This window comes from Neodiprion fabricii, chromosome 3 (assembly GCF_021155785.1).
Source record: "Neodiprion fabricii isolate iyNeoFabr1 chromosome 3, iyNeoFabr1.1, whole genome shotgun sequence".
In the NCBI taxonomy this organism is placed as follows: Eukaryota; Metazoa; Arthropoda; class Insecta; order Hymenoptera; family Diprionidae; genus Neodiprion; species Neodiprion fabricii.
Window position 1 is genome coordinate 18976765 of NC_060241.1, and position 26206 is coordinate 19002970.

General features: G+C 35.5%; 2 protein-coding genes across 14 annotated transcripts in view; one reads left to right on the forward strand and one right to left on the reverse strand.

Annotated features, from left to right (window-relative positions):
• Window positions 1-323: 323 nt before the first annotated feature.
• Window positions 324-12670, reverse strand: LOC124178691. Of its 13 annotated transcripts, XR_006869870.1 has the most exons (8): window positions 12065-12670; window positions 11654-11734; window positions 11435-11487; window positions 2623-2930; window positions 2235-2425; window positions 1942-2086; window positions 1615-1701; window positions 324-347 (listed from the first exon to the last, which is right to left on the reverse strand). XR_006869870.1 is itself a non-coding variant. In XM_046562245.1 (4 exons), the coding sequence occupies exons 1-4, from the start codon at window positions 12306-12308 to the stop codon at window positions 2604-2606; spliced, it is 378 nt and encodes a 125-aa protein (XP_046418201.1). In that variant the 5' UTR covers window positions 12309-12670; the 3' UTR covers window positions 2463-2603. The 13 variants fall into 13 exon arrangements, 5 of the variants coding, with proteins under 5 accessions (XP_046418201.1, XP_046418200.1, XP_046418203.1 ...); XR_006869873.1 differs by lacking the exons at window positions 11435-11487; window positions 11654-11734 and having other exon boundaries at window positions 2623-2785; window positions 12065-12138; window positions 12185-12670; XR_006869874.1 differs by lacking the exon at window positions 11654-11734 and having other exon boundaries at window positions 2623-2785; window positions 12185-12205.
• A 3596-nt stretch (window positions 12671-16266) lies between these two features.
• LOC124178688 (facilitated trehalose transporter Tret1-like) overlaps window positions 16267-26206 on the forward strand; it is a 33340-nt gene continuing 23400 nt past the window's right edge. Inside the window, exon 1 of the mRNA XM_046562233.1 lies at window positions 16267-16609. Within this exon, the coding sequence (XP_046418189.1) occupies window positions 16604-16609 (6 nt within the window). The 5' untranslated portion in view covers window positions 16267-16603. The remainder of the gene's footprint in view (window positions 16610-26206) is intronic.

The following is a 26206-nucleotide window of genomic DNA, read 5'->3' on the forward strand; positions in this document are numbered from 1 at the left end:
AATAAGATAAAAGAAGTAACAAAGCTTAAATTTATTGTTAAAGCTCTAATGAAGACATCAAGCTGCGGTCGAATCAATTCATTTATTGTATTTTACATATTATTTGCACATGACCTCTGTATATTTGGTAAATTATTCCTAAATACGTTGAAACATACGTATTTATAATGAAATATCATGCAATGGGCTGTGTAAACTATAAACTATAATTTCTATCGAATAGCTGCTTTTATGTCAACAGGGCTTTGAGACTCAGTTCCGTTCGTCCTCCTCCTCGTCCACCTCCGACCACCTCCAACAATCGCCAACCACCTCGAACAACCACCGATAACCACCTCGGGTTGTACCTGGAACAGCAATAAATATTTTCAGTATAAGAACACATCAAAAACATTACGTAAGGATTCATATAATCACAGGTTTTGTTTTTTGGCTGTAACTTTTGATGCGTCGATCGCAGCGTATTGGGACAGCGCCCAATCGATTTGTCTCGCAGAATTACGTCGGAATAGTGCAGGAAAGAATTTATTCCAGCACTTTTCAAAATCGCGAAAATTTTCGCAAAAAATGCAAAGGGTTTTGCCTTATCATTGGACGAAGAATATAAAGACAGTTGCCCCCATGGTCTCAGATGTGACACCCTAAAATTGCCCCGTGAGATATACCAACGGTAGAGTTGAGAACTAATCGCAGAACATCAGATAGTTCCAGATTTCAAGATGATGCTGGCTGCACTCACCTACTGAGTAACACAGTCTTCGCAATGGCAATTTCAAGCCAGTACTTCGCTTGAGTGTACTTGCCGACTTGTCGGCGATACAAGAAATCAATAATTAGAATAAATATCTTTCAAAATTCGTAGCAAAACAGTGATTTAAGTAAAGTCGACGTACTCGAGAGAAGAATGTATACATAGATCATGAATAAAAATAGATCACATGTAATAATCATGCAGAGACCAAAAAGTATAAATGTATATGCGGTCAATGTACGACACTGATATATTTGATTTATCTATGAATAATACGTGATGCAAACTATAAATTTTATAATTTTCTAGGAAACATACTAGATTATTTACTATAATCGGGTATAATATGACAATAAAAGAATTGTTCGTTTCGATATGGGATACAATTCGACACGCAGTCTATATATCCCATAACATTCTTATTCAGAATTAGGAGTAGGAGTAGGAATAGAAGTAGGATCAGGAGTAGGTTCAAGAGTGAGAGTAAGAATAGGAGTAGGATCAGGAGTTGGAGTAAGATCGTAGTAGAAGTAGGAGTAGGAGTAGGAGTAGGAGTACAGGAGGAGGGTAGGGACCGGAAGGGGAGGGTAGGGTAGGGCAGGTTTCTCCTACTCCTACTCCTACTCCTACTCTTGATCCTACTCCTGATCCTACTCCTACACCTACTTCTACTCCCGTTTCTACTTATTACTATTAATTAATCAATTATATAATAAATTTTATTAGCACATTTATAGCTACTGAATTTGTGCTCGCCCGAAAATTGAATTGAAATAATTTATTGTACACATGACAAGTTCAAAAAATTTTTGATTCAATATAATTACAGTTGCCATTAAATATTATAAAAATGTTAAACTCACCGAGCACAAATCCTCGTTTTCCTCGTCCTCCTCCTCGTCCATCTCTGACCAACTCCAAGAACCACCGACAACCACCTCGGGTTATGCCTGAAATAGTAATAAATATTTTCAGTATAAGAACACATCAAAAATATTGTGTAAGGATTAATATAATAAATTAATTAATTAATTACATAGTAAATTTAATCAGCGCATTTATAGCTACTGAATTTTTACTCGCGCGAAAAATGAATATAAATAATTTATCGTAATCACGACAAGTTTAAAACATTTTAGATGAAATATAATTACAATTGCCATTAAATATTATAAAAATGTTATACTCACTTTGCAGAAATCCTCGTCTTCCTCTTCCACCTTATTCTCCTCGTCCTCCTCCCCCTTGTCCTCCTCCTCGTCCCCCTTGATCACCCGCAACCACCGTTAAGCACCTCCGACCACCTCCAACGACCATCGCTAACCACCTCGAATACTAATAAATATTTTAAGTATGAGAACACATAAAAAATATTGTGTAAGGATTAATATAATTTTTTTTTATCGCCAAATTTGACCAAGGAAATTATGAAAAAATTATAAAAAATAAAATTTCCATATTTTGTTATCGTATTGATAGCTACCGAATTTGAGTTTGCGTGAAAAATCCGCCTCGTCCAACTCGTCCTCTCCTTGACGTCGAGTTTCGCCGGGTAGTGGACCTGGAGCGCAGGAGCCACGGAGATAGAGAACCCGATACTCAAAATTTTCGGAGCGCGATTCTCATACGTCCTCTCTACTGCGCGGTTGTTTCCGGATTGAGGAATTCGGCTAGCTGAAATTCGTCGTCGACGATTACTATAGATCGATGACGTCAAGACAAAAAAAATTCTGGGTGACGGCACTTACTGAACATCCGAACATCCAAACTTTGGTTTCGAACTTCAATACTACGTATGATGTATGGTGTATGATGATATGATATAATGTATAATAATTTCAGTTTTCACATTTTAGACAATAAATACGCACTTCATCTTTCCTGCCGATTCCAGACTCAAGCGGCCAGGCCCTTCGATGGTCAGCCGTTGACTGAGGATATATTCTTCAGTTAACTGGTCAGCTAATAACGCTGTCGTTCTGCGACAGTTGGATAGGGCTTGAAACCACAAGGAGCAGCGTACTAGCCGAACACCTTAACCAAGCGGCACAAGTTGAGATTGACAAAGGAAGAAAGTACAAGTTCTCATATTTATAAAGAAAATCAGTTGTAATTGAATTAGAGACAATCGCAGGGTCATTTGATTGGGAATCAACGAAAGAAAGTTAAGTCTTCGGACCTAAAATTAAATTTCAACTTTTGCACAATTAAATTACGTATGTCGTTAAAATATTTGTGCATGTGATGTAGTTTGACAGAAATGGACAAACTTGGTCAATGAAAGATCCGTTCGAACAAAAATAAAGTTGACACGAATATGAAGTTATACTCAGCTTTTAGTATTTTGTACTGGAGATTGCACAAATATGAGATGCAAATGGGAAATTTGCATGTGTGATATAACTCTTATAATCTCCTTAAATCGTACTTCTTTGAAATATTATAATTCTAGATAAGTTGGAAAAACGAGTATCCTCAGCTGAAAAATTAATGTAAACAGTAACTTAATGATACCGTAAACGAAACAGAATCTTTGAATCCGACGGGTTCTATTGCTAATCTCTTCAAAATTTGGAATAACAATCAGATGACTGTGATAACAAGAGATGGTCAGGCATAGTTTTAGTATTTATCATCTAAATATTCTAATTGGATTGTCGTTTGAGGAGCTTAAATAATTATATTTTCAATTACGGAAATATTCAAAATCTTTAATCACGGATCAAAAATGATTTAAAAAACCGAGAGAAATCGTTGTAGCATCCAAACAGAAACGAATTAAGAGAGATTTATTTAGTTAAGATGTATTAATAAACTTTATTCCAGATAGATTCAAATATGTACCAAAAAATTGAATAGGAATGAGAAGAAACAAAACTGCATGTTGCAGATTGATCAAATAGATATTGCATTGCAATTAAAACCTAATAAAATGGATGGAAATCGAATCTCTCGAAAAATATTTGAAACAGTACAATGATAAATTTCGATTGATTTTCGCATCATGTAATACGTTTCCTTGAGAATTTCGGGATAGCAGACGTCAAAATGAATCTGTTTTAATATGTTCCATACGCCAGAATTACTGTAAAGTATTAAAAAATAAACGTACGTGAGTAAAATGGCAATCTCAACGTTGTATGTTTCAATGCATATCTATGATCAAGTAATAATAAAGTAATTACGCATTATGCCGAAATGATAATCTTTGATTTCATCTCAACATACGCCCGATGCTTTATACTTTCATTTCTGCATTATAATTATGTAGATAAGCCTATAATACCTACATTCACAAAACGGAGCTTGTATGAATTTTGTGAGGCGCTGGCGAGTTTCGTATTCAGCCCGACAGTGCTACCAATTTAATTTACGGGAAAAAAATTTCAAACGCTAAATAGCCGGTTTTTGACGCCGAACTCGAGATACTCTGACAAGCTTGACGGAATGGAAGGGGGAAGAGAGAACAATAGTGCGACTTATCAGTAAGATTAAAAATAACCGACAATACAAGAACAGTCTGACTTTATTGTTTTACTATTACTACAGCAATTTATGAAGCTGTTTCGTATATAGTTATAAATACGTGTATGCCTTTGCCGTATCAGCTGTACGTAAAGCCGCGATACGATTAAAGTGCTAATTAAACGTTGGGCAACAATTAAATTGCCATAAAGGGGAAATAAAGTTGCCGAGTAAGCGAGCGTAGGTGTGACTTGGAATAAGGATTATTCGTAATCAGAGACCAGCGATATCAACTTTCCGTCTCCTTCCAACATTCGTACCTACGTATTATATCTGTCCACTTCTGAATAGGTACTTATATACGTATCTTGCGATAACCTCGCGTTATAACAATGGCTGCGAGTTGTTTATGCAATGACACTCTGATTACAGCGATAATGATCGGAGTATTAAATTATAAAAATGTATGAATATGGGCAGGGTACAAGTTTTGTTTTTGTAAAGCTTTTCATTGTAAACTTTTCGAACAATTTATAGAGGTTGGAGTGTTACATCATCATACCTTAAGATTGTTGGCAATTGAGGCGGAGTACTTTCCTTAACCTCTTGTAGCCCAAAATCATAAATTTTAAAATAAATAGCATTTAAAGACTTGTCATTAATACCTTCCGTATGGATTTTGTAGGATTTTGAAAAATTATGGTATTTTTCTTTTCACATTTGAAGATTTGTTTTGAACAGATAGTGTCTTGAAAACGGGTTTTATGACCGTAGTACTACAAATTTACAATGTTTCACACTAAATTCCTTCTAAGCAAATAACAAAAAGTTCGAACCGCAATATTTGTGTCCGCTGAAATAAAGATTTTTCAATTAAAACATTTTCTCCTTGATTTCATTAAATATATACTGACATTCTACAATTTATTCTATTATTTATAAATTATTTTTTATAGTTTATTCTTTTTTCCAACACTGCGATGCGAGGCAGCAACTGGTTTTACCTCGATGTTTACAATTAATCCGAAAAAGCTGTGCAGAAGATAATGTCGGATGGTTAGCCAAAAGTGAAACGTGATGAAGCTGGGAAAAAAAAACTGTAAATTAATAATGTATCCATATTGTTACAAATTTCTCACAATAATTCTGAATTTTCCGGTGATTGTCTTTAATTGTAGTGCTAAAAAAATGTTTTGGTTAAGAAAAACAGAAAACAAGACTGTATTTCATAATTTCTTAACACTTATCAAATAATTTGACAGATATATTTGCATCGCGATACATAGGTATGACAATGTGACATAACCGTAAACGTATGAACTGAGTCGAACTTGAGATTCGAACTGGAAAATAATTGTGAGCTGCTGCAGACTCATTATATCTACTATTGCATGCTCTCGCACCAAATACGTCGTTGTCTCTGATTGGTTGATATACTCGTTTCTCTTTCATCAGCCTTGCCAGTTTCTAGTGCTAGTTTTTTTCATCACTCTTATTTAATTGTTCAGTTTTCCTTGGTCGCTATTTTTATTCTCACACTATAATTAAAAAAAAACGGAACTAGATTCATTAAAGATTGATATTAATTGCCTAGATGCGTCTGTCTTTGCAAAGATGCAAAGACTTGCGGTTAGAAATTAGGCACTTCGATTACAAACGTATACTCATGAAATGTGAACAAGACTGGTAATAAGTATTTCTTGGAATGCGACGAGACTCAACGAATTATTAACAAAGATTCTGATAGTCATTTGTATTCTTTTCTCTTCTCCTTTATTATTCTAGCATTGAATTCGAAGTATCAAACATGACCTGTACCTAAATCTCGACCGTTCTTAATATTGTAATAGCATGGGTTCCGAGGTATGCGCTGCAGGCACTTCATCGCATTCAACAGGTATGTAGGCACGGACATCGGCGTATACAGAGCGTGTCGAGTTGTAGAGAGAAGAGGAAAATATAAAAAATAAAACAACTTTCTGTAGATAATAATCTCTGCACACCTAGGCGCGCGTTTTACGTGGAAGCACGCCAATAAGAACGTCTCTATATTGAAACAAAATAGAAAAAGAAACAGACGAAGATGAACCATGTACGCATACGATTCGTTATTATATGTACCTCAAATTCCACGTTAAATCAACGGGTCAATCCCATTTATTGATGGCCCGTCACAAAACATCAAAAAGACACTATTTAAAGAAAACATCAATGTCTCGTACAAAATTAATAATATGTTGAATAATGTATTTACGTCGTTAAAATTAACAACAGCCGCACTGGAACAAACCAATATTGTTTATACAATCGATTGTAAATATTGTGATAAATGTTATATTGGCCAATCATCGCAGCATCTAAAAAAACGGATGGCTAATAATAAGTATGATGTTAAAACGCGGGATCCTGATAGATCGGCGTTGGTCCGACACTCATTGGTTGAAGGGCACAGGTTTGCTTTTGAAAATGTAAAGATTATAGAAAAAGAAACTAACTGGCATAAGAGGATCATAAAGTAAATGATACATATTTCTAAAAACAACACAGCCAACAAGAGAACTGACATACAAAATTTAAGTCACCTCTATTCTGTCATCATATAAATTGTCAAAGAGAAAAAGGCATATTGACAAAAGGTTATGTAAACAATTTGCCAACATACCAACAAATATGTTAATAGATGTATGACTTTCAGAGATAGTTGTTATAATTAACATTAAGATAATTAGGCTTGTCAGTATAGGCATGTGGGTAGTCACTTCCTTTTTGAACATCATGTGACAAACATCATAAGTGCTAAGGAATGTTGATATACGTAAGTTTTGAATAATTTAATTTTTCACAGTGGTTCAATAATAAGATTAAACAGTGGCATTTTTGTACCTAAGTAAAATTGTAAACACCATATAGTTCTCATGTAAAATCTGTTATTCATTTTACATTAAAGAAACCTGACGATGATACGCGGGGCATGCCGAAACCTCGTGTAAAAACATAATCGATTGCGAATAGTGCATCATTTTATCCCTGACCGTCACCCAACTAAATCGAATCTGTATATTATCAACACGGTCACGAACATTAAACTCATCTATATCTAGTATGTATATATGTATATTTATGATGTATACGCTTTGCGCACCAACCACCATTTTCATGTTTTCAAGGAAAGGGGAGGGAAGGCGGTAAGGGGTCAGATTTTTGTATGGATGGGGATGTACATGTGTAAAGGGTTGAGTGTTGAATCCCTGATTCCTAGATGAATGTGTATACAGAAGGTGAAGGGTCAAGTCCTTCATAGCTACAATAGCATATACGTAAGGTAAAGGGTTAAATCTTCATAGCTATAAAGGCATAAAAGTTAGATAAAGGGTTGAATCCGCATAGGTATGAAGGCGGTGATAGTAAAGGGAAGGTCGGGTGGTGGAAGGAAGGGCTGGATTCCTGAGACGGCGACGGCGGTCGTGAGATATCTTTATAATATAAAGAGATATAGGTATACCTATGTCGTATCTAACAAAATTTTGGATACATATTCTTTACTATTTGAAATTTGTAACATTATCAGGTTTCACAAATATGGATTAATATCGTGTAATTATACATAGGTGTAGCCTACGTTATTGCCAGGCTTATGGCACCCAATAGTCTGATAACGTGAGTGTAAGTATACAAGTAATACAATTATCATTTATGTTATAATTTCATATACACTTGGAGTGGTATATTAGTTAATGCGTGATGTATGTTGAAGATAATCTATGTCTTCAAACGTCTCGTGATTTGCCGAATTAATAATTCGATAAATGACCGATAGATAGATCGGCATGTGACAATGTATACCTTAATTGTCAACGTCTGGTATTTACGCACTTGGCTGTCCTCAAGTGCCTACTCTGTATTGTACCTAGCCACAAAATTCATGATATATTCAACGAAATCCTGTATGGAAATCTACTAGAACGCTACATACAATGGATCTATAAGACTTTATAAGATCGCGTGCATATGAATAATGGATATTGGATAGAAAGGACATCAATTGAAGATTCAAATTACTTCTCCACAAAATCCATGAGATCTATAATCGAGATCTGTGTGGATATCTAGTATGGTTCTACTAGATGTATAACGAGCGGACATTTAAATCTCTGTCTAACATGTCCACTATGGATTTCCATGGTACGTTCATTAAAAGTAAATGTTCCCTGTGGATGCCGAAAAAATCCAAAGGGGTTAGTATTCGTTTACTTTGATTTTTGGAGCTCAAAAACTTTTCTTCTCAGAACCATTTTACATGAATATTTTTCCGCTTATTTCGTCTAGAAAGCTCAGAAGGTGTGAGTGTATATAGCGCCGAAGCTAGTTGGCTTGTGTATATTTTTTATGTCGATTTGACTTTTCCTTCACGGAGAAAACGGTGTAATACAAATTAGCTATCACACATATAGAACCAGTGCTCTTGTTGCAGAAAATGTAAGTTTAACTCATTTTACTTATGTCAAGATGTTTCCTGATTGATACTGTTACGTTAATTTTTATTTAGAATTACAACGGCCGCCTCAATCAATCGCACAATATTAATTGATTTTGCCTTTTTCTACAATGAGTATCAAAGTATATGGTTACGATATGGCAGGCTACGTCGAAACATATCTTTTAAGCTACGCCTCTATCACTTTAGGTATATTAGCGTTAAAACTGTCGAACAATATCTTATGGAGGATGCTCTAAGCCCGACGCTGCTATCTGCCAATCAGTGACGTGTTGCTTGTTGACTGAAAAGATACGATAATGAATCGATTTAATATCCCTTATCTCATACTTTTCTACTCTTCTCTTTTTTTTTTTTGTTCCATCCCTTCCCATTTTTTCTTGTATCACAGTATTTTTCATTATCATAAACTGTATTTTTCAATCGATCTACTTTTACATTGTTATTATTATGAACTTGATTCACTGCATAAAAAATATTCTTTCAAAAAGACATGATCTTTGCTCATACCGCTGAAATAACGAGAATATAAGCCGTAAAAATCATATTCTTAGCGGTACCTTTCGTCACTTTGCAAACCAATCCGTTTACTGGAAGTACCATCATGCATGACCAAAATATTTTGTCGCTAACACTCTTATTTTTCATAAAATAGTTTCTCTATTTTTCATCAAATTGTTTATATACTAATACACTAGTTAATACGTTTTGAAATAAATTGTATAATACTTTTTATCAACGTCTCGTAAACTGTGTCGGAGTGCTTCGAATTTTTCGCATTTTGATTTTATTTGGATTGAGACATAAGGACAAAAAATAACACATGTCAATTTTTTAACCACTCATTTGAATGTAGAGACGTCCGAATTTCTGATTTTTTTATCCAGCACTTTCCGAAATCATCGCCAGAATTCGTCCGGCCATACAGACAGACCGACGTTTTTCTAAAAATCTGTTTTTCGGATACTCATAGAAGTATGAAAACGTCATCATTCATTGGCATTAGATAAAGTCCTTTTCCACCGAGACTAATACTGTCCCTATATCACTACGAATGATGAAAAGTAAAAAGCAACCAATAATTTATTCCGAAATTACAAATACCTTCACGAAAGCGAGAATAAAAATCACTTGATTAGAATTTTTCCCCACACAGCTTATCATTGGAATAAGATAAAAATGTGATTATTATAGTACAATACAGGTACTTACGTAGGATAGATGTACAGGGAAAATGCTCGAATGGAGTTGAGATACGCCTGAGGATACGTAGCCTAATCTACGTACCCGAATGGGATTAAAAGTCTGCTAGGAGCACGAGGCCGCTGTCATTGGATATCAGACGTAATTGATGGCGTATCGGCCATGCCGAAGAGAAAATTGGGAAATTCGAGGTCGTTGAAATACACTCTTTAAGAAATTACACAAGTAATTAAGCATCTATGCGATAATGCAATACGCTCAGACCAAGGCGTATATATCATGTGATGGAACCGAGACATAAAAAATGTAGTTTTATGAGACGAAAGTTGTTTTGCGAAAAATAAAAAACTTTTGTAATATACTGTTATTAATTTTTTAATACTGAATACTCTGTGATATACCTATAGCGATGATTTAAGACAAGTCTGTGAGGCAAGAACAAATTGGTATACCTTAGTAAAGTGGGTCAGTGTCAGTGATCACACGTATGGGTCGGTACGCACACATGTAGGTATATGGGATATGCAGAAGTATAGTGACAGAATTTCAATTTCAAAGGACTGTCAAGGCTGATGACTATGTTCGACGTTTTACATATCAATCAGCGTTGGGCAACATTCTGCACATGTGTATGCATTCCCCTGTTAATGCGCATGGTGCATATGATGTGTAAGTACGTATTAGGTGCAAGTCATAATAGTTTGTTTAAGTAAAGGAATAGCTGAAAAGCGCACGTACTCTGAGCCTCTCGAGCAATTAAACAGCGTAATTCTCATGGTTACATTTATTGACCGGCAGCCGCAGTACGCACGCAATTCTTTGACCGTTTTACGCAAATGCGTAGCGTTTAGTATAATGTATATCCACAGTTCACCGTGGTTATCCTTCGATTGGGTTCTTCAGTGTTTTTCTTACACGCCGCGTGTAGCAGATCACCTTCAGATTTCAAGTATATGCGCCAACGGAGAATGGCGGAAGTATCGTGTCTTATTTTTTAGAGTATAAACTCGCGAGCCGATGACAGATGATCGTTCTCGTTATAGTCGATCATTTTTGCAATAAAGTAGCATGCGCAATCTCCCTGTACGAGAAAGAAAAAAAAAAGAAAAAATTTCTAATGATACGACATTATCTCTACAGCAAAACAATACTTATTCGGTAGAAAATTAATGATCGCCCACTCGTTTTTATTTTAATGATTGATATAATTGAATTGATAATGGTGAAACTTGTTTCAATGGAAAATATTGACTGTGTATCTTGTTAGCATTTAAAAATGCGAGTAAGAAAAATCGAATTATAGTGGGTTGATCATAATAGAATATTTTACTACTAGTGCGGAAAGTGGGCGATTTCCGATAAGTGTGAAGCTTGCAGCATGAGCCGAAAGTGGCGCGAAGGTGCGTGCTACGTTTACATGAATATGAGTGCGAAGTTAGCGGCACGAGCCGAAGGTAAGTATGGCAATCGCACGGATTGAGTGTGAACGCAACCTGAGTAAAGGCTATCGTTGTACTCACACGAGTCCTGTTTCTCCTATCCACACGTGTGACACACGTAATTTTTCCAATACCTGAGAAGGAAAATTTGATTTGAGAACCAATGAAGGTATCTTTGGGGACAATGAATCTGAGACGGCTAATTTTTTGCACCAGACAGTTATGTTGGCAACACAGAGAAACCTACAACGCCATAGTCGGCCGAGCGCGAAACAGACTGAATCTCAATTAATGAGATACCTCATGCCCTCACTGCTCACTGCACTGAGCAGGAACTACGGAGCACTCGTCCTGGAGGTCGAAATTCACCATGTAAAGGACCTGAAACGCAGAAACTGTGGAGCACTGGTCCTGGAGGTCGGAATTCATCAGGTCCAGGACTTGGAAGTCGTAATTCGTCAGGTAAATCACCTGGGGCGCAGGAACCCCAGTGCGTTTATCCTGGAGGTCGAGTTTCATCAGGTAGCGGACCTGGAGCGCAGGAACCACGGAGCCCTTGTCCTGGAGGTCAAGTTTCACCGAGTGGATAACTTGGACAGCCAGAACTACGGAAAATTAGTCCTGAAGATCATAAGTCACCAGGTAGCGTACCTGGAGCGCAGAAACTACGGAGCAATTGTCCTGGAGGTCGAGTTTCACCAGGTAGCGGACCTGGAGCGCAGGAATCACGGAGCCCTTGTCCTGGAGGTCAAGTTTCACCGAGTGGAGAACTTGGACAGCTAGAACTACGGAAAATTAGTCCTGAAGATCATGGGTCACCAGGTAGCGTACCTGGAGCGCAGAAACTACGGAGCGCTTGTCCTGGAGGTCGAGTTTCACCAGGTAGCGGACCCGGAGCACAGGATCCAGGAGGTAGAGAACCGGGTACTCGAAATCTGCGGAGCGCGATTCCCATACGTCCTCTCTACTACGCGGTTGTTTCCAGACTGCGGAATTCGACTAGCTGAATTTCGTCGTCGACGATTGCTATAGATCGATGACGTCAAGAAAAAAAATGTTGTGTGACGGCACTTTCTGAACATCCGAACATCCGAAAATCCAAAATATGGTTTCGAAATTTAATACTATGTATGGTGTATGATTTCCGAAATTTTCGATGACAAGTGAACTTGTCTTTTACTAAAAATTGTTTTTTAAAATTTCTCTTATTTTTGGATAAATATTATTTCGGAAAAAAGGAATATAAGATCAATTTGAAACCATACGATTTGAATGACATTGTTCTATTCATATATTACTTCAAACAATGAGATTCTTCAGAAACTACTGACGTGAGTAAATTCACATATTAATTGTATTACTCATTTTGCACCGTAAAATATAAAATTGCGGAAAATAATCAACAATTACGGCGTAAGACTTATTGTTAGATGTTATAAATTAGTAAAATCGAAGCTCGATCATTTTCAATAAATTTCTTATGAACCTTGGCAAAGGCAGGCTTGATGAACGCGTCCATCTGAGGTGTCATCTCCAATTTGCACGGCAAAAGTTGTCTGAAATTCCAGGAAAACTGTCATAATGGAAATTTATTGAGTGTCTACAAGTTTGATACAATATACTAAATACGTCACTTACCTTATAAATATACGTATGTCAGAATGTATTTACTAATTACTTACGGTCAAAATTACACGTTCATTACTAATGCCCGCCATCGAGTAATAATAGAGTAAAGTGTGCCGAAGCAGCCTTCACTCGTTGTATCTATATATTTATCACGTTATTAAGTATACCATAACAGGAAATTCATATATAATCATATGTGTCTCCTGGATAACTTCAAATTAGACAATTAGGTGATATAACAAATCAAATGAATCATGGTAGACAATCAGCATGCTGGGTGGCTGGACCCATATAAAAGATTGACAATTCACGACGGTTCCTGATTTTTCACTTTTTGCTTTTAAAATTTGATTTGAAATGGGTACAATTTTCTATAAGAGAAATCGACAATAACCTTTAGTTATCGATGCATCTGTTATTGTACACGCGGTACACTGAACAATTGTAAAATGAGAATACCAATATCTTGTAAGTTGTAACAATATGCAATACGGCGCGAAGTTTCATTCCGAGACCGGCCTTCAGCTGCGGTCTAATGAGTTAGATGAAATGTAGAACCTCAGCTACAACTCATTTGCCAATTTGACTGACGTTCATTGTTGTTCTATAGCGGCGATTCGTTTGTTCGCTGAATATTTATCACGCAATTTCGATATTTGCTACACAGTATAGAAAATAGATTATAAAATTTATACCTTCCGTTGTAAAATTCAAGTCGGCTATATTATGTAATAAGATTGTTACATCAACCAAAAGATCGTTACAGAGATAAAAGGAAATAAGGAAGAAAAATGCACAGATGCAACTAGTCAAATCATATCCTTGGTACCCGACGATTGATGAATCTTTTTTTTAACTCGTGCCACGTGTTGTTAAGAGGAGTTACAGCCGGTACGTTCAAAACATACATAATATTTTTCCCCAGCTGATATAATCTGCGGATGACAACAGATGGAGAAACAATAATGGCTCATGGAATGAAGGTTTATGATCGTTATATAGCTATGAGTGAGCTGTGACGAGGACGTAAAAATTGAAAACAACTGTGGCTACAGCAACTCCAATACATACCTCAATTGATAGAAAAAATCTTATCACTGTTAATGTCATATCATTACAGATATAATAAATGTAGGAATATTGGTAACTTTATTATGTAATGATCAAACAAATGTCGTCATGCATTAGTTACGTAATAACCAAATTAATACACGCCGCAAAAAGTACAAGAAATTTTTCGCATAAATATACGGGTATATTTGGCGAAAGAATTCTTTCCACACGTACACTGTTTATTTGAAAAAAAAAAAACATGTGGCAGTTCACACGTGGTATAAGTGAATCCTTCAGAAACTAAACTGCGAGAGAATGAGGAGAATACATTATCAGGAGTGGAATAATTATTCGTTATATAAATAGTCGTTTCATTTCGTTTCATTTCGTTTCAAATCACTACCGTGCTGAAGAAGTTTTCATCAACGGCGCTAAAGAAGTTCTCACTTCAATAATTTTGTTGCAATCGTTTTCGGACATGAAAATTGTCTTGTCGTAGGATTAATTCTGGACTCGTAGAATTTTTACAAAGAGCAAGAGAACGTTACCAAGATTCCGTAAATTTTTCAACCAGTCGGTTATACTCGCATATTAGCTCGCTCGTTTATCGTATAAGCCTTTGAAGCACTTTTATTACCAGCATAATAATGTTTCTCCCGTAGGCAACGCACCAAGTTCGCAACGTTGGCGGAGAATGTTTATAAATAATAATAAGCACAATATCTCTGCAAGTTGCCGTTCCGATTACACCAGGTATCGTAACAAGGTGCAGGTTTCAGTGCGAAATGTAACAGTCAATTTGAATTCCTAACTCTCCAATGTTTTTGCGCTGTAGGAATATTCGATGTAACGATTTCCGCTGTGATTTTACTGCTTACAGAGAACCTGAAATACGAGACGGCGGGTCAACGTTTTTTTTAACCAATTTTTGTACTTTTTAGAACTACACGACCATGATATTTATTATATCCTGTAAAACCCGAACTAACGAAAACATTCACGATAATTGGTTTCGTGGTTATTTACAAGCAATCGCTACAGAAGAGTGAAGAGGGTTCGTTTGATTGTGTATGAGGTTTGAAATGTTAGCACGGGGCTCCGATTCGGACCCAATTGAAAATAAATCGACGTTTATCACGAAAACTGATAATTCGAACGGTTATTTGTTTAATCAGACGTTATCAGAGCTGCTCGCTTAATTGCTGAACTGATTTCATTTTTGTTTAAATATCTTTACATGACATGTAGCTCTTGGATTCACATAGATTAATAGAGAATGATTATTTAACTTAAAACATTTGCTTTTAGATAAGTTGGCTTCTCAAATATATTATCAAAGCATAATGTTACTAACGATAAAGTCATGTTCCGGGAGTTCTCCTTACGTTCATCGAACGACGTAAACGCCTAATTTCTGGAGAACATAGATAAGTATACAGCTATACGTATCGAGTGAATTATTCGAAGTGAATACTTTGGAATGAAAATTTAATTTATGAGCCAATGAAGCAGCAATGATTTTTTATAATCAATTCAATAGTGCGACATGAAATAACGTAGGCAAATTGTGAATTAACTTAATTAACAGTATGCGAAATATGTGTCTAAAACATTTGGCAAATGAATTTTCAACGCTGGCGGTGGTTTTATACAAGCATATTGAATCAAGGATCCCGGTCTTGAAGCCACTTCTATAATTGTCCGCACATATTACAAAGTAAAATTATTATTACAGTACCCGAAACCGTTGAAATGCGAAACAAGTAAATTCATGTTCATTAAAGTGCTTTCGAATTAATATATATATAGATATGTGAGCAGAATATTCAGACGTAAAAAAGAATGGCAATTTTTTGCTTGATAGTCAGACAGGTTTTGTTTATGATGTTCGATATGGTATGATTTTAACGAATCCATATGACCGTTACTTTTACCCTCACGCTGTGAATGACCTAAACATGAAGTTGTTTAAATTTGAGAACTGCGGTATATGTTACGTGATGACTTTTATTCACTATAGAATTTTATTTACGTTAACTAATTATTCTATAGAGTCACGAATCGGTGACCGTTAAAATATAAAATACCTTTAAATGTTTATTCCCCACTCTAACTAGTCAGCTTGGTAATTCCATACAACAACGGACTTTACGCTTTAATGATAGTCGGTAATATCAGAGTAAATATTTTCCAGTTCGTACCAATCCGATATGAGAAATTTACTGTGCATATTTCTACCGGTATTGGAAGTTGAGATATTCATTGGTTTTACTCAGTATATCGTGTTCAGTTTATTTTCGTTCGGCCACATTCACGGACGTTTGAAATCCATAAACAATGAAAGTGAATAAGTGTTGAAATGACGATTTGACGAAAAGTTGATCATTATGTGGGCAAAGGATAATAGTTTTTATTTTACTGGTGAAAAAAAAAAAAGAATTGAATACCATCCGACGAGTCAAAATTGTGAAGATAATTAAATATAAAAACACATTCCGGGAATATTGTCTACTCACACAGCAGTCAAATATCTTGAACGTGACAGGAAATCAAGAATCGATTACAACAATGCCGGTGAAAACCTTAAAGTTTAATATTATTATTACAATGAATTACCCATAAATAATATTCTACACCCTGGACTTGAAGATTGGCAAATAAAATATACGATACAGCCATGCATTTATTCAGGCAATTACTTAGACGGTTAGACGGAAGGTTGGAAAGTGTCGAGTGGCTACGAGAAAAAAACGGTGGGAAACCGATCATCAATATCAGAATTCGAATAGTACCAGCGTGTGCTCGAACTTCTTGACATATATTTATAAATTGTTAGCACCTACTCGCTATAGGATATACTCAAGAATTATCACAAGATACAAAACAAAAAAAAGAAATCCAATTGAAAGTTCTTTAGTCCCAATGACGTTTTGCGGTTTCAAAGGAATACTCATTCTATTGTTTTTCATTTTTCATACTGAACATTCAATGCTCAAATAATTTAAAATCGTTACGCAATTCCCTGTGGAGTAGATAAAAACAGACCATATTGGTATGAAATCAATTAAGTCCGCAGTTTATTTTCACAGATGCTATATTTACGTGTAGATTACGAACACTGACATAATCACTAGATTTCGTCGATCTTACGTATACCTTTATAATCTACAGTTGACTACACATGCAGTTTTCTTGCCAGTAGATTTAATCCATTGCGAGTTACTGCATCGTTTCTACTTCGAAAATGCTACAGCACAGCAATTGCAGGACAATGAAAGTGCGCCTTATTTCACAAATGCTAATTGCATACTCACATTCCTGGTGTAGAAAAATAAGTGCTGCAGTATTCAGAGATAAGGACAAAATAACCGTACACTTCTATCAAGCCTGAGGTACGGCTATTAAACAGCAATTAATGTATATGACTCGACGTCAATGTATTTATTTGAACATTATCGTGAAGAATTCGTTTCGTGAATGTAACTGCAGTCTGCGAGCTTTAATGTTTACAGCTGTGAAGATTTATTCCGCGATATGAAAATATAAAATACTGGAATTACAAACGAAAGCTTACAATTGGAAATCGATGTTTCATTTTCAAGCGCTTCAAAGTAGTAACAAATCTAATAGATTCGTTTGATTTCACTTTACGATAGGTCATTTTATTCTGAACGTTATCTTTTACAAATTTACTGAATCATTATTTTTTCAAAATTATTTTGGCAATGTTGAATATTCAGTTTTGCAACATTGCGTAGACGTAAATTCTAATCAACAAGTAGCAATGTTAATACTGAATTGATTGATTGAGACAAAAAGGACAAAATACCGAAGGGTTGCAAGACGTCACAAACACATTTATTTAACGTTATCAGTTGCAGCTAATAATAAATAAATAAATTGAATAAATTGAACGGAAGGGAAAAAAGATGTACTGTTTTTATTAGAAGTATGTTGCCTGTTCCTTTGCGTTCTTTTATTCTTTCCCTACACAGACGATTGTCTAATACAACGAGATAATCTTGATAAAACTAGCATCGAGTTGACGAATTTCACAAGTTTCGAATTCTCGGGAGATTCGGTATTTCGTTCTTCGGGATTCCGGTCCTTCTGCATTTTGCGGATCGAAATTTTGCTCCTTCTCAACTTTGATTTTCGACAAAAAATTTTGTTCGTATTTTGACTGTTCGACGTATTAGTAGCTCTGAATTTTTAATTTCGAAACTTTTATTTTTCTATATCTTCACATTCTGTACTTTGTCCATTCGGAATGCCGACTGTTCTGAAAATACTTTTTGGTTAAAAGAACGTTCAGTTGAATGAACTTTCGGGAAAACAGTTATACTACTGGGTGATTTATCGACAATACCAATTTCAGTAGACTGATCATTCGTTATTTTAAAATTCATATTTCGGAAATTTCGGGTTTTCGAGCTATCGACTTTTTAGCCTTTCGGGATTTTTATCCCAACCCATTCTGAACAGAAATCCAATTAAAACGGATAGAAAATATCAATCATATAGTCTGTCGGATATTTGGCATTCCAACTCATCTCAAACAGATAACGGAACTCATGTCTCCAATTCTTCTTCAAATAGTACGTCGTATAGTATCATCGAAATGGAAGTATTTCTGTGACTTTTAGTTGCTGATTTGAAGAACTGCCAAAAATATGCTTACTAAAAAATAACACTCTTTTTAATCTTGAACTTTTCAAATGTTCCTCACTATGTAATTATCCAGGTTTGTTCGTTGGAGGTCCAAACTTCTTCTCTACAAAGTCCATGAGATCTTTAATGGAGATGCGTGTGGATATCTCGTAGAGTTCCACTAGATATATGACAAGCGGACATTTGGATCTCTAATGTACTTTCATTTCTGTTGAAATGTATCTCTAATAAGGGGGTATTACATATCCATCATGCATGTCCATTAGAGGTGAATGTTCCGTATGAGTAAATTCCTCGTTAAACAATTGGCAAACGTGGATATTCAGATAGAAGATTTATTAAATTCAGAATTCACACATTCGTTAGTGACCAATATTTGAGAAGCTTAAGATTGAGAAAAATATTATTTTTCGTCATGGCAGGCGTAAAGTGGGATTTTACGCCCGCGAAGCGATCCGGATAAATCCCGTTTACCTCCCATTTACGAAAAATTTTGTTCGTACCGAGGGCGTAATACTTTACACCCTCGTGCGATAAAATCTTAATAGGGTGTAAAACTTTACGACCTAGGTACGCACTTAGCTATTTCAGAAAGTCGGATCTTTGACTGTTGAGAACTATAACTCGCAGAAGCATCTCGTTCTCTGTGATACTACGACGTAGTTTTTTGGAAAAGAAATTGGCGGCATGATTTACGTTGACTGGTTGAGATAAGCTGGAATGCCCCATATACAGTACAACGTTCTATGAATTCCTGGATACTATCAAGGAGATGAGCGACAATTATCATTGTTCTGCAGCACTTCTGTACCTTGACATCGTGTACGATTTCGCGTACTTCAGGGTTACAGGTAATGAATAGACAATTTATAGAGAATAAACCTCATTATCGTACAATGGGCTAAAAAATGTTCGCACTTTGAACACACTGAACTTGACCGAGTATATGACAAAGTAAAAAAACAAGCACGTGCGTCGTGATGTTATTTGATCTTCACATGGAAATTGAGTTCTTTTATTGCCGTGTATGACATTGCAATCATACGCAGCGAACAATGTATAAATATTTCAAGCACAAGGCTAAAATTTTAATATGATAATTTTTGCACTCTTTTTATCCGATGTATCACTTCAAGTGCCGGCAAATTCTCATCATTATTTTAGTGTACTATGTCGTGGTGACTGTATAGTCGTTCCATTATACGAGGGCCTCGTTACAGAGCCGCAAATGAAGTTTACGTAATTTTTTGATCATTTTATATAATAGATTTTACATGACCTGGGCTACCTTCAGACCGCAATCCGTTCAATGATTTCGTTTCGCTTTGAGGATTTCGTTATAACATCTAGCAGCACCTTCGCGAATTTTTTCAAGCAAATTTTCAAGGCTCCGTTCCAGAGCTCCCTGGTAGAAAAATATTTCTGACTCACACTGTTTCAATTACAGATAAGATTGACGTTCGTGACCGTGTAGATATTCTACAGATTCAATTTAGTTGGGCGAGGGTCAGGTATGAAATGATGCAATTACAGCAACCAGTTATGTGTTTTCAAAATGATGTTTCGGCAGGACCCCGCCTCACGTCTTCGGGTTTCTTTAATGTAAAATGAATCACAATTTTTACACGAGAATTTGTAGTGTTTACAAATTTACTAATATACATAAATGCTACTGTTTATTGTTTGACCTTATTATTGAAACTAATGTGAAAAACTGAAGTGTTCAAAACTTACGTATATCGACATTCCTAAACGTTTGCGATTGTTACATGATGTTCGAGAAGGAAGTGACTACCCAACTGTCTATACTGACAGGACTGTTATCGTAAAAAAATACGTCAAAAAAACCAGTATATTTTCATTTAGATAAATATTTTTTCACCAGGGACGCCTCTAAGATGTCATTTGGTCGATTTTTTGAAGACTATTATTTTCTGTTGTATCAATTTCCTATCAAAAATTAACACAATGTAATATTATAGCTCAAATTCGTTGAGTCTCGAGGTCAAATGTATAAAACACTATTTATTCGTATCGATCTATAGGCTAGAAAATACTTGTAACATGGAAGCAACTAATTCTCAATTAATATAAGTATCTGAAATTACATAAATTAATAGATCTGAGATATTCGCTTGGGTTGAATAAACCCTGACATTCGGTACACTGAAAACAGGTATTTGGTGCTTCAGATTTTAATATTCATAAAGTGGCCGCTGTATTGTACTTTGAAAGTATAAAACTATCGAGAAAAGAAGAAACTTGGCAATTTCCGTGCAATAACCTCGTGATTGTAGGGGTACGTTAAATGGATGGATAGAAAACTGCATATTAATTTATCATCATGTTGACCAATTACATAAACCTCGATAAATTATATTATCAAGGCTTTTTACAACTGCAAAAGTATCATGAAAGAAGATACCTGCAAAAGTAAAATCATGCATCATATATATGGAGCATTCTATGACCTCTCGATGAAGACTTTACATTCATGTCTCAGATTAGCTTTAGAATTTTTCGTATGAAAGTACATGACGAAAAAAAGAATCGCAATTTTTTCAAAATTTCTTGACCCAGCGTATACGATTAACTATAATTGAAAAAAGTGAAAAGAAAACCAACTTTCTGAAATCTGCGAAAATTTTGAAGAATCTTATAAAATATTAAAAAAATGTTGATACTTATTATAAGATGGAGATTTCATAACTTCAAAACAGAAATAAGAGAAATAAGAAACAAATATTATTCAATTGCATTTTTGACGTAAGAATAAATATAAAAAAGCTCATTATAATATGGGCGCAAAATCGTCAATTTACAGAGTTACGGGGAATCAAATATATAATGATATAATATTACTTATATAAATTTTTTTTAAATCTTTTGAAGTTATGAAATCTCCAGCTCCTAATATGGTGTCAAAAATCTTGTTATATATTATAAGGTTTTCATAAATTCTTTCAGATTCTAGGAAAGTGGGGTATTTATTTTTTGAATTATACATCAGATACGCTGGGTCGAAAATTTCTGAAAAAATAGCAATTGCGTTTTACGTCATGTACTTTCACACGATAAATGATAAAGCTAATCTGAGATATCGACGTAGAATCTTGTTCGAGATGTCATGGAATGCCCCATATACCTACAGTATGTTTATTCGTGCAATTACCCAAAAGTCTTCATTTTAGCTATGTGATTATCTCAAAAACATCGTTTGAGTACTTGGTGCAAACGTTTTTCACAAGTTTTTAAAATCGATGTACACGGCGATTATTACGAAATTTTCGGCAAACAATTTACTGCATTAAGAAATGATTTCATTAGCTAAATTCAGTAAACGCTTTCAAAATCTTACCATAATGTTTATTTACTCAGCGTATTGATCCCATCCTCGAATTTTCTGTCTATACGTGGCTGTCACTGTTACACACATTCATATTTCATCATATTCCTCAAGCAATCGGAATCCAACTTCAACCAATCATTGATCTTAGAACTGAGCGTATCGTGAAAACGCCAAAGAGTGAAGGAAATAGATCCCATCGGCTATATTTCAGAGTGTTTCAGAAAGTATCATGGTTAATTGCCGCACAACATGTATAGTGCTATCAATATACAATGTGAATAGTTTACACGCTTACTGTAATACAACGAACGACAGTTTAAGTATTGAGACACATCCTGTTGCTCTTACTTCATTATATCCATCCTCGTTGGGAATAATATTCTAGATATTTTTTTATCATCCTGTCGCATATGGGTATACTCATACCTATAAGATGTTATACGTAATGAATATATATATTCATAATATGCGAGCACACCTACGAATGATTGACGCGAAATATTCTGTTCACCTATTATATAATAAAAGTTCCGCATCACGTAATTTAACAAATAAGTCAACGAGGCTAACTTATCGTTAAATGTTTAGGCAACGATAGATTTTTCTGAGATAAGCATGACGTATAATGCATTTTAGCGATTTGAAATGATCTCGATATTTTGCGTGTCAGACAGGTACATACAAACGCTGATATGAAAACATTTTTGCAAATTTTCACACCTCACTATCCCAAATTCATGTCCAGATGTTTACAATTTAAAAATTTTTCTGACATGTACTTGAAATTTGAAAACTAAGAACTTTCTGTTGAAAGACCAGAATAGCGATAAATGGAAACAGACATCAAAATCATTAAATGAAATGTGTTTCTACTTTGTTATTTCAACAACTCGAAAACTACCAGACCGAGCGATTATAAAGTCTAATTGTAAGTCAACACAAGTTGTTGCGATTGAGACGGAAACAATAAAAATCCTTAATCCTTAATCCTTTCTCGAGTGATGATCATTTGAATATTAATTTTTCATTGGATTTTGTTATTCGAACGTTTGGATAACATCAGATCCGAAATCTAATTAATTTTGAGTTACGAAGAGAGCAATATCATCAAAATCCGTTCATTCGATCTTGAATAATCGGAGATGATTATCTAAACATCAAAACGTGGAGACTTATACCGAAAACTGAACTTTGCATTTTATGAGGGTAATTATAATAACATTGTCAGTTTCCTTTTTCCCTGAAAAAAGTAAAATAGCAAGTTAAACATTATCAATTTTGCAAAAAAAAAAAAAAAAAAAAAAAAAAAACAATTAAGCAGAGCATTATGAAAATGTGAAAAAATTTCGAGAACATTTGTCTTCACGTCTCAGTAATTTCTCTATGCAAATGTACGATCTGCAGGAAGCAGGAAAGGGTAGATACGAGACACGATCTATGTTGCGTGGAATCTATAAGAACACGCAAGGATTATAGGTAGAATATAAGCAATCGCCAGCGGCTTACACAGAGTTCCTTGACTCGGCACCTGTAGGCCTACATGAAAGCGCAGAGAATAATTTTCTCGGGGCTACGCTCAACGTTGCCGATTCAAGGCGAGGCGCATGAACGAAGCGAGGTCCACAACTTGAACACGCTGAGGTCAACCGGACCACCGCGCCGTTCTGACGCCGTTAACGGCCACAAGAAAGTAACGACCGCAGCGCACTCGGCGGGACCGGAAATAAGTGGGGCACGTGTAGGCTGTATTCCACCAGCATGAGCATCGGCGACCAAGCCGAAGGTCGCGGCGAGAAGAATCGGCGACTTGGTCAATTGCCGACCTTACTTTAGTTTGTTTCTTCAATTTTTTCACGCATCGCGTCGCGTTTTTACTCCTCTAGGAAAACTTTGCCGTTTATTAAATTTATCGATCGCCAATCAGAACGCCGAATGAGAGGCATGCAGAGAGTTTTGAATGGAAGATGAAATCTCCCTAGGGGTGTGTTCTGAAATTAGCCGCTAGGGATATATAGGCACAGGGTCGTTGTTTCAACTGTTTTACCGTCATCGGCACAAATGACGTTGCTGGAGATTTTTTTTAAACAGTTTCCTTGTCTGTTACCAAACTTTTCATTTAAACGTTACGATCAATTTATCTTTAAAAATTCGTATGACAGAGACAGAACTAGTCACGAACTCAATGATGTAACACCAGGGTGTGCCAAAGAATTTTTTTTTTTTTTTCAAACGCGCATCAAAATTTCGTTACAGCATCTCAAATAGTATATCTCATCCAAATATGAGCTCTTAATATTGATATTCAGACGTGCTTATTTTTTTTATTCCATTTTCCATTTAAATATGATTTGAAATATATCTGGCGGGTGTCCCAATGAAAATTTTTCGGACCAAATAAGGACCATCCCGATGTATATAGGTAGCATCGACGTATAGTATGGACTACGCTCAGGCGTGTAGAATATAACTGGTTAGGTAGATACGAGATTGTCGACTGATTTCGGAACGTATAGCCTGAGTCTAGACCTAATGTTTAAGATAAGCTATTTTCTAATCATAGCTTCAGTTGGCTCGGAGAGACGCATGGAATGCTAAACACCAATTAGAAACAAGGATTAGATAATTAAACTGAATTAAGCGGTGACTTGTGAAATCCCCGTATGAGGGCAAAGTAAACATTCTGTCTCTTTTCTATACACTCTTATATGAGCTGCTTGCCTTTTGCGTCAATTTTCTGACACAAATCGACACTCAGTGATTTTATTGGTCTATTTCGTTAGATCCGACCAATAAAATCGTGTCGAGTTGTGTCAGAAAATTGACGTGAAAGGAAAGCGGCTATGATTTCACTCGATTTGTTTCTTTCTGGAAAGAATCTTACCACCAAAGTTAAAACTTTCAATTAATCAACTAAGAAATTCCCTCCATTGTTTTCAGATATGACTGACTTTAATAAGTCTGGTGAATTTTGCAAAATCTATGACGTCCGGTGGCTTACAATGATAGGAATGTATCATACGCACGTACCGTTTTTATTTCCTTGATGCTGGAAACATTTTGCTTGCAAAAAGGATTAACAACGTGTAACACTAATTATTTGATTTTCCACTAGTTGAACGAATATATCATACAATAACAATTTTGGCTTGTAGCTACACAATGTGGTGATCTCTTAGACATGACTGATTGTTGCAAGCTGTTAGCAGTAATTAGAACTCGCTAAAGGCGCATGCAGGCTAGATGAGTCGATACGTAAAGTGTATAATTCTGTCTATATACCAATTCGACCGCAACGACCGTATTCAAGGATTGAAGGAGAAATAGTTTCAATAGAGACAGAATAACACATTTTGTAAAATGAATTTCATTTGCTTCATTTTGTTGAAATGTATACGGTCCCCAATTCACAAAACGAGCTGTAATTGTGACATCCCGATAAGATTACCAAGCCTACCTATATAGCTATACAGAAATTTTATACCAATTAAGAATAAAAGAATGAAGTGAAAAGAAATATTAAAAACAATGGTAGTTCCAATTATTATAAAATTTATTGCTACCGCCACGTATAGGATCGAATAAAAGCTATTGCGCGCGTTTTTTCGCAGCAGTGTTACGTATTGAAAGAACACCGTGTATTATTGCAGGTAGTAAAAATATGGCAATTATCATAAATATGTGTATTAAACTATGTATAAGTAACTGTACCGTGAAATTAGGTATGTAACAAGGTATTTTAACAAAAATAAATTTTGTTTTTTTCATCGTATACTGCAACCTTGAATTCGTTGAACCTCATCTACAGCTTCGATTTGCTATTACGACTTCAGAGCACGTCTTGAACCGATTTTGAACATGGTTTTCATATTGAAGCTTAATTGTATTGAATCTACGTAGATACGCGCGCAGTGATGGAAAGGAAACTCTCCAGGTTGAGACATTCGATCACTAATATTTGCCTGAATGTGATGGAATGGAAACTCACGAAGTTGAGACATTCCATCACCGATGATTTGCCTGAAGTGACATCTAGAAATTTCTTTGACAAAAAAAAGACAAAAAAAACTTGACGGGCGGTTCAACTCGTATAAAGCCACTAATATCACGAAACTTAACAATCTAGTATCACGAAAAAAGCGCAAATCCGAACC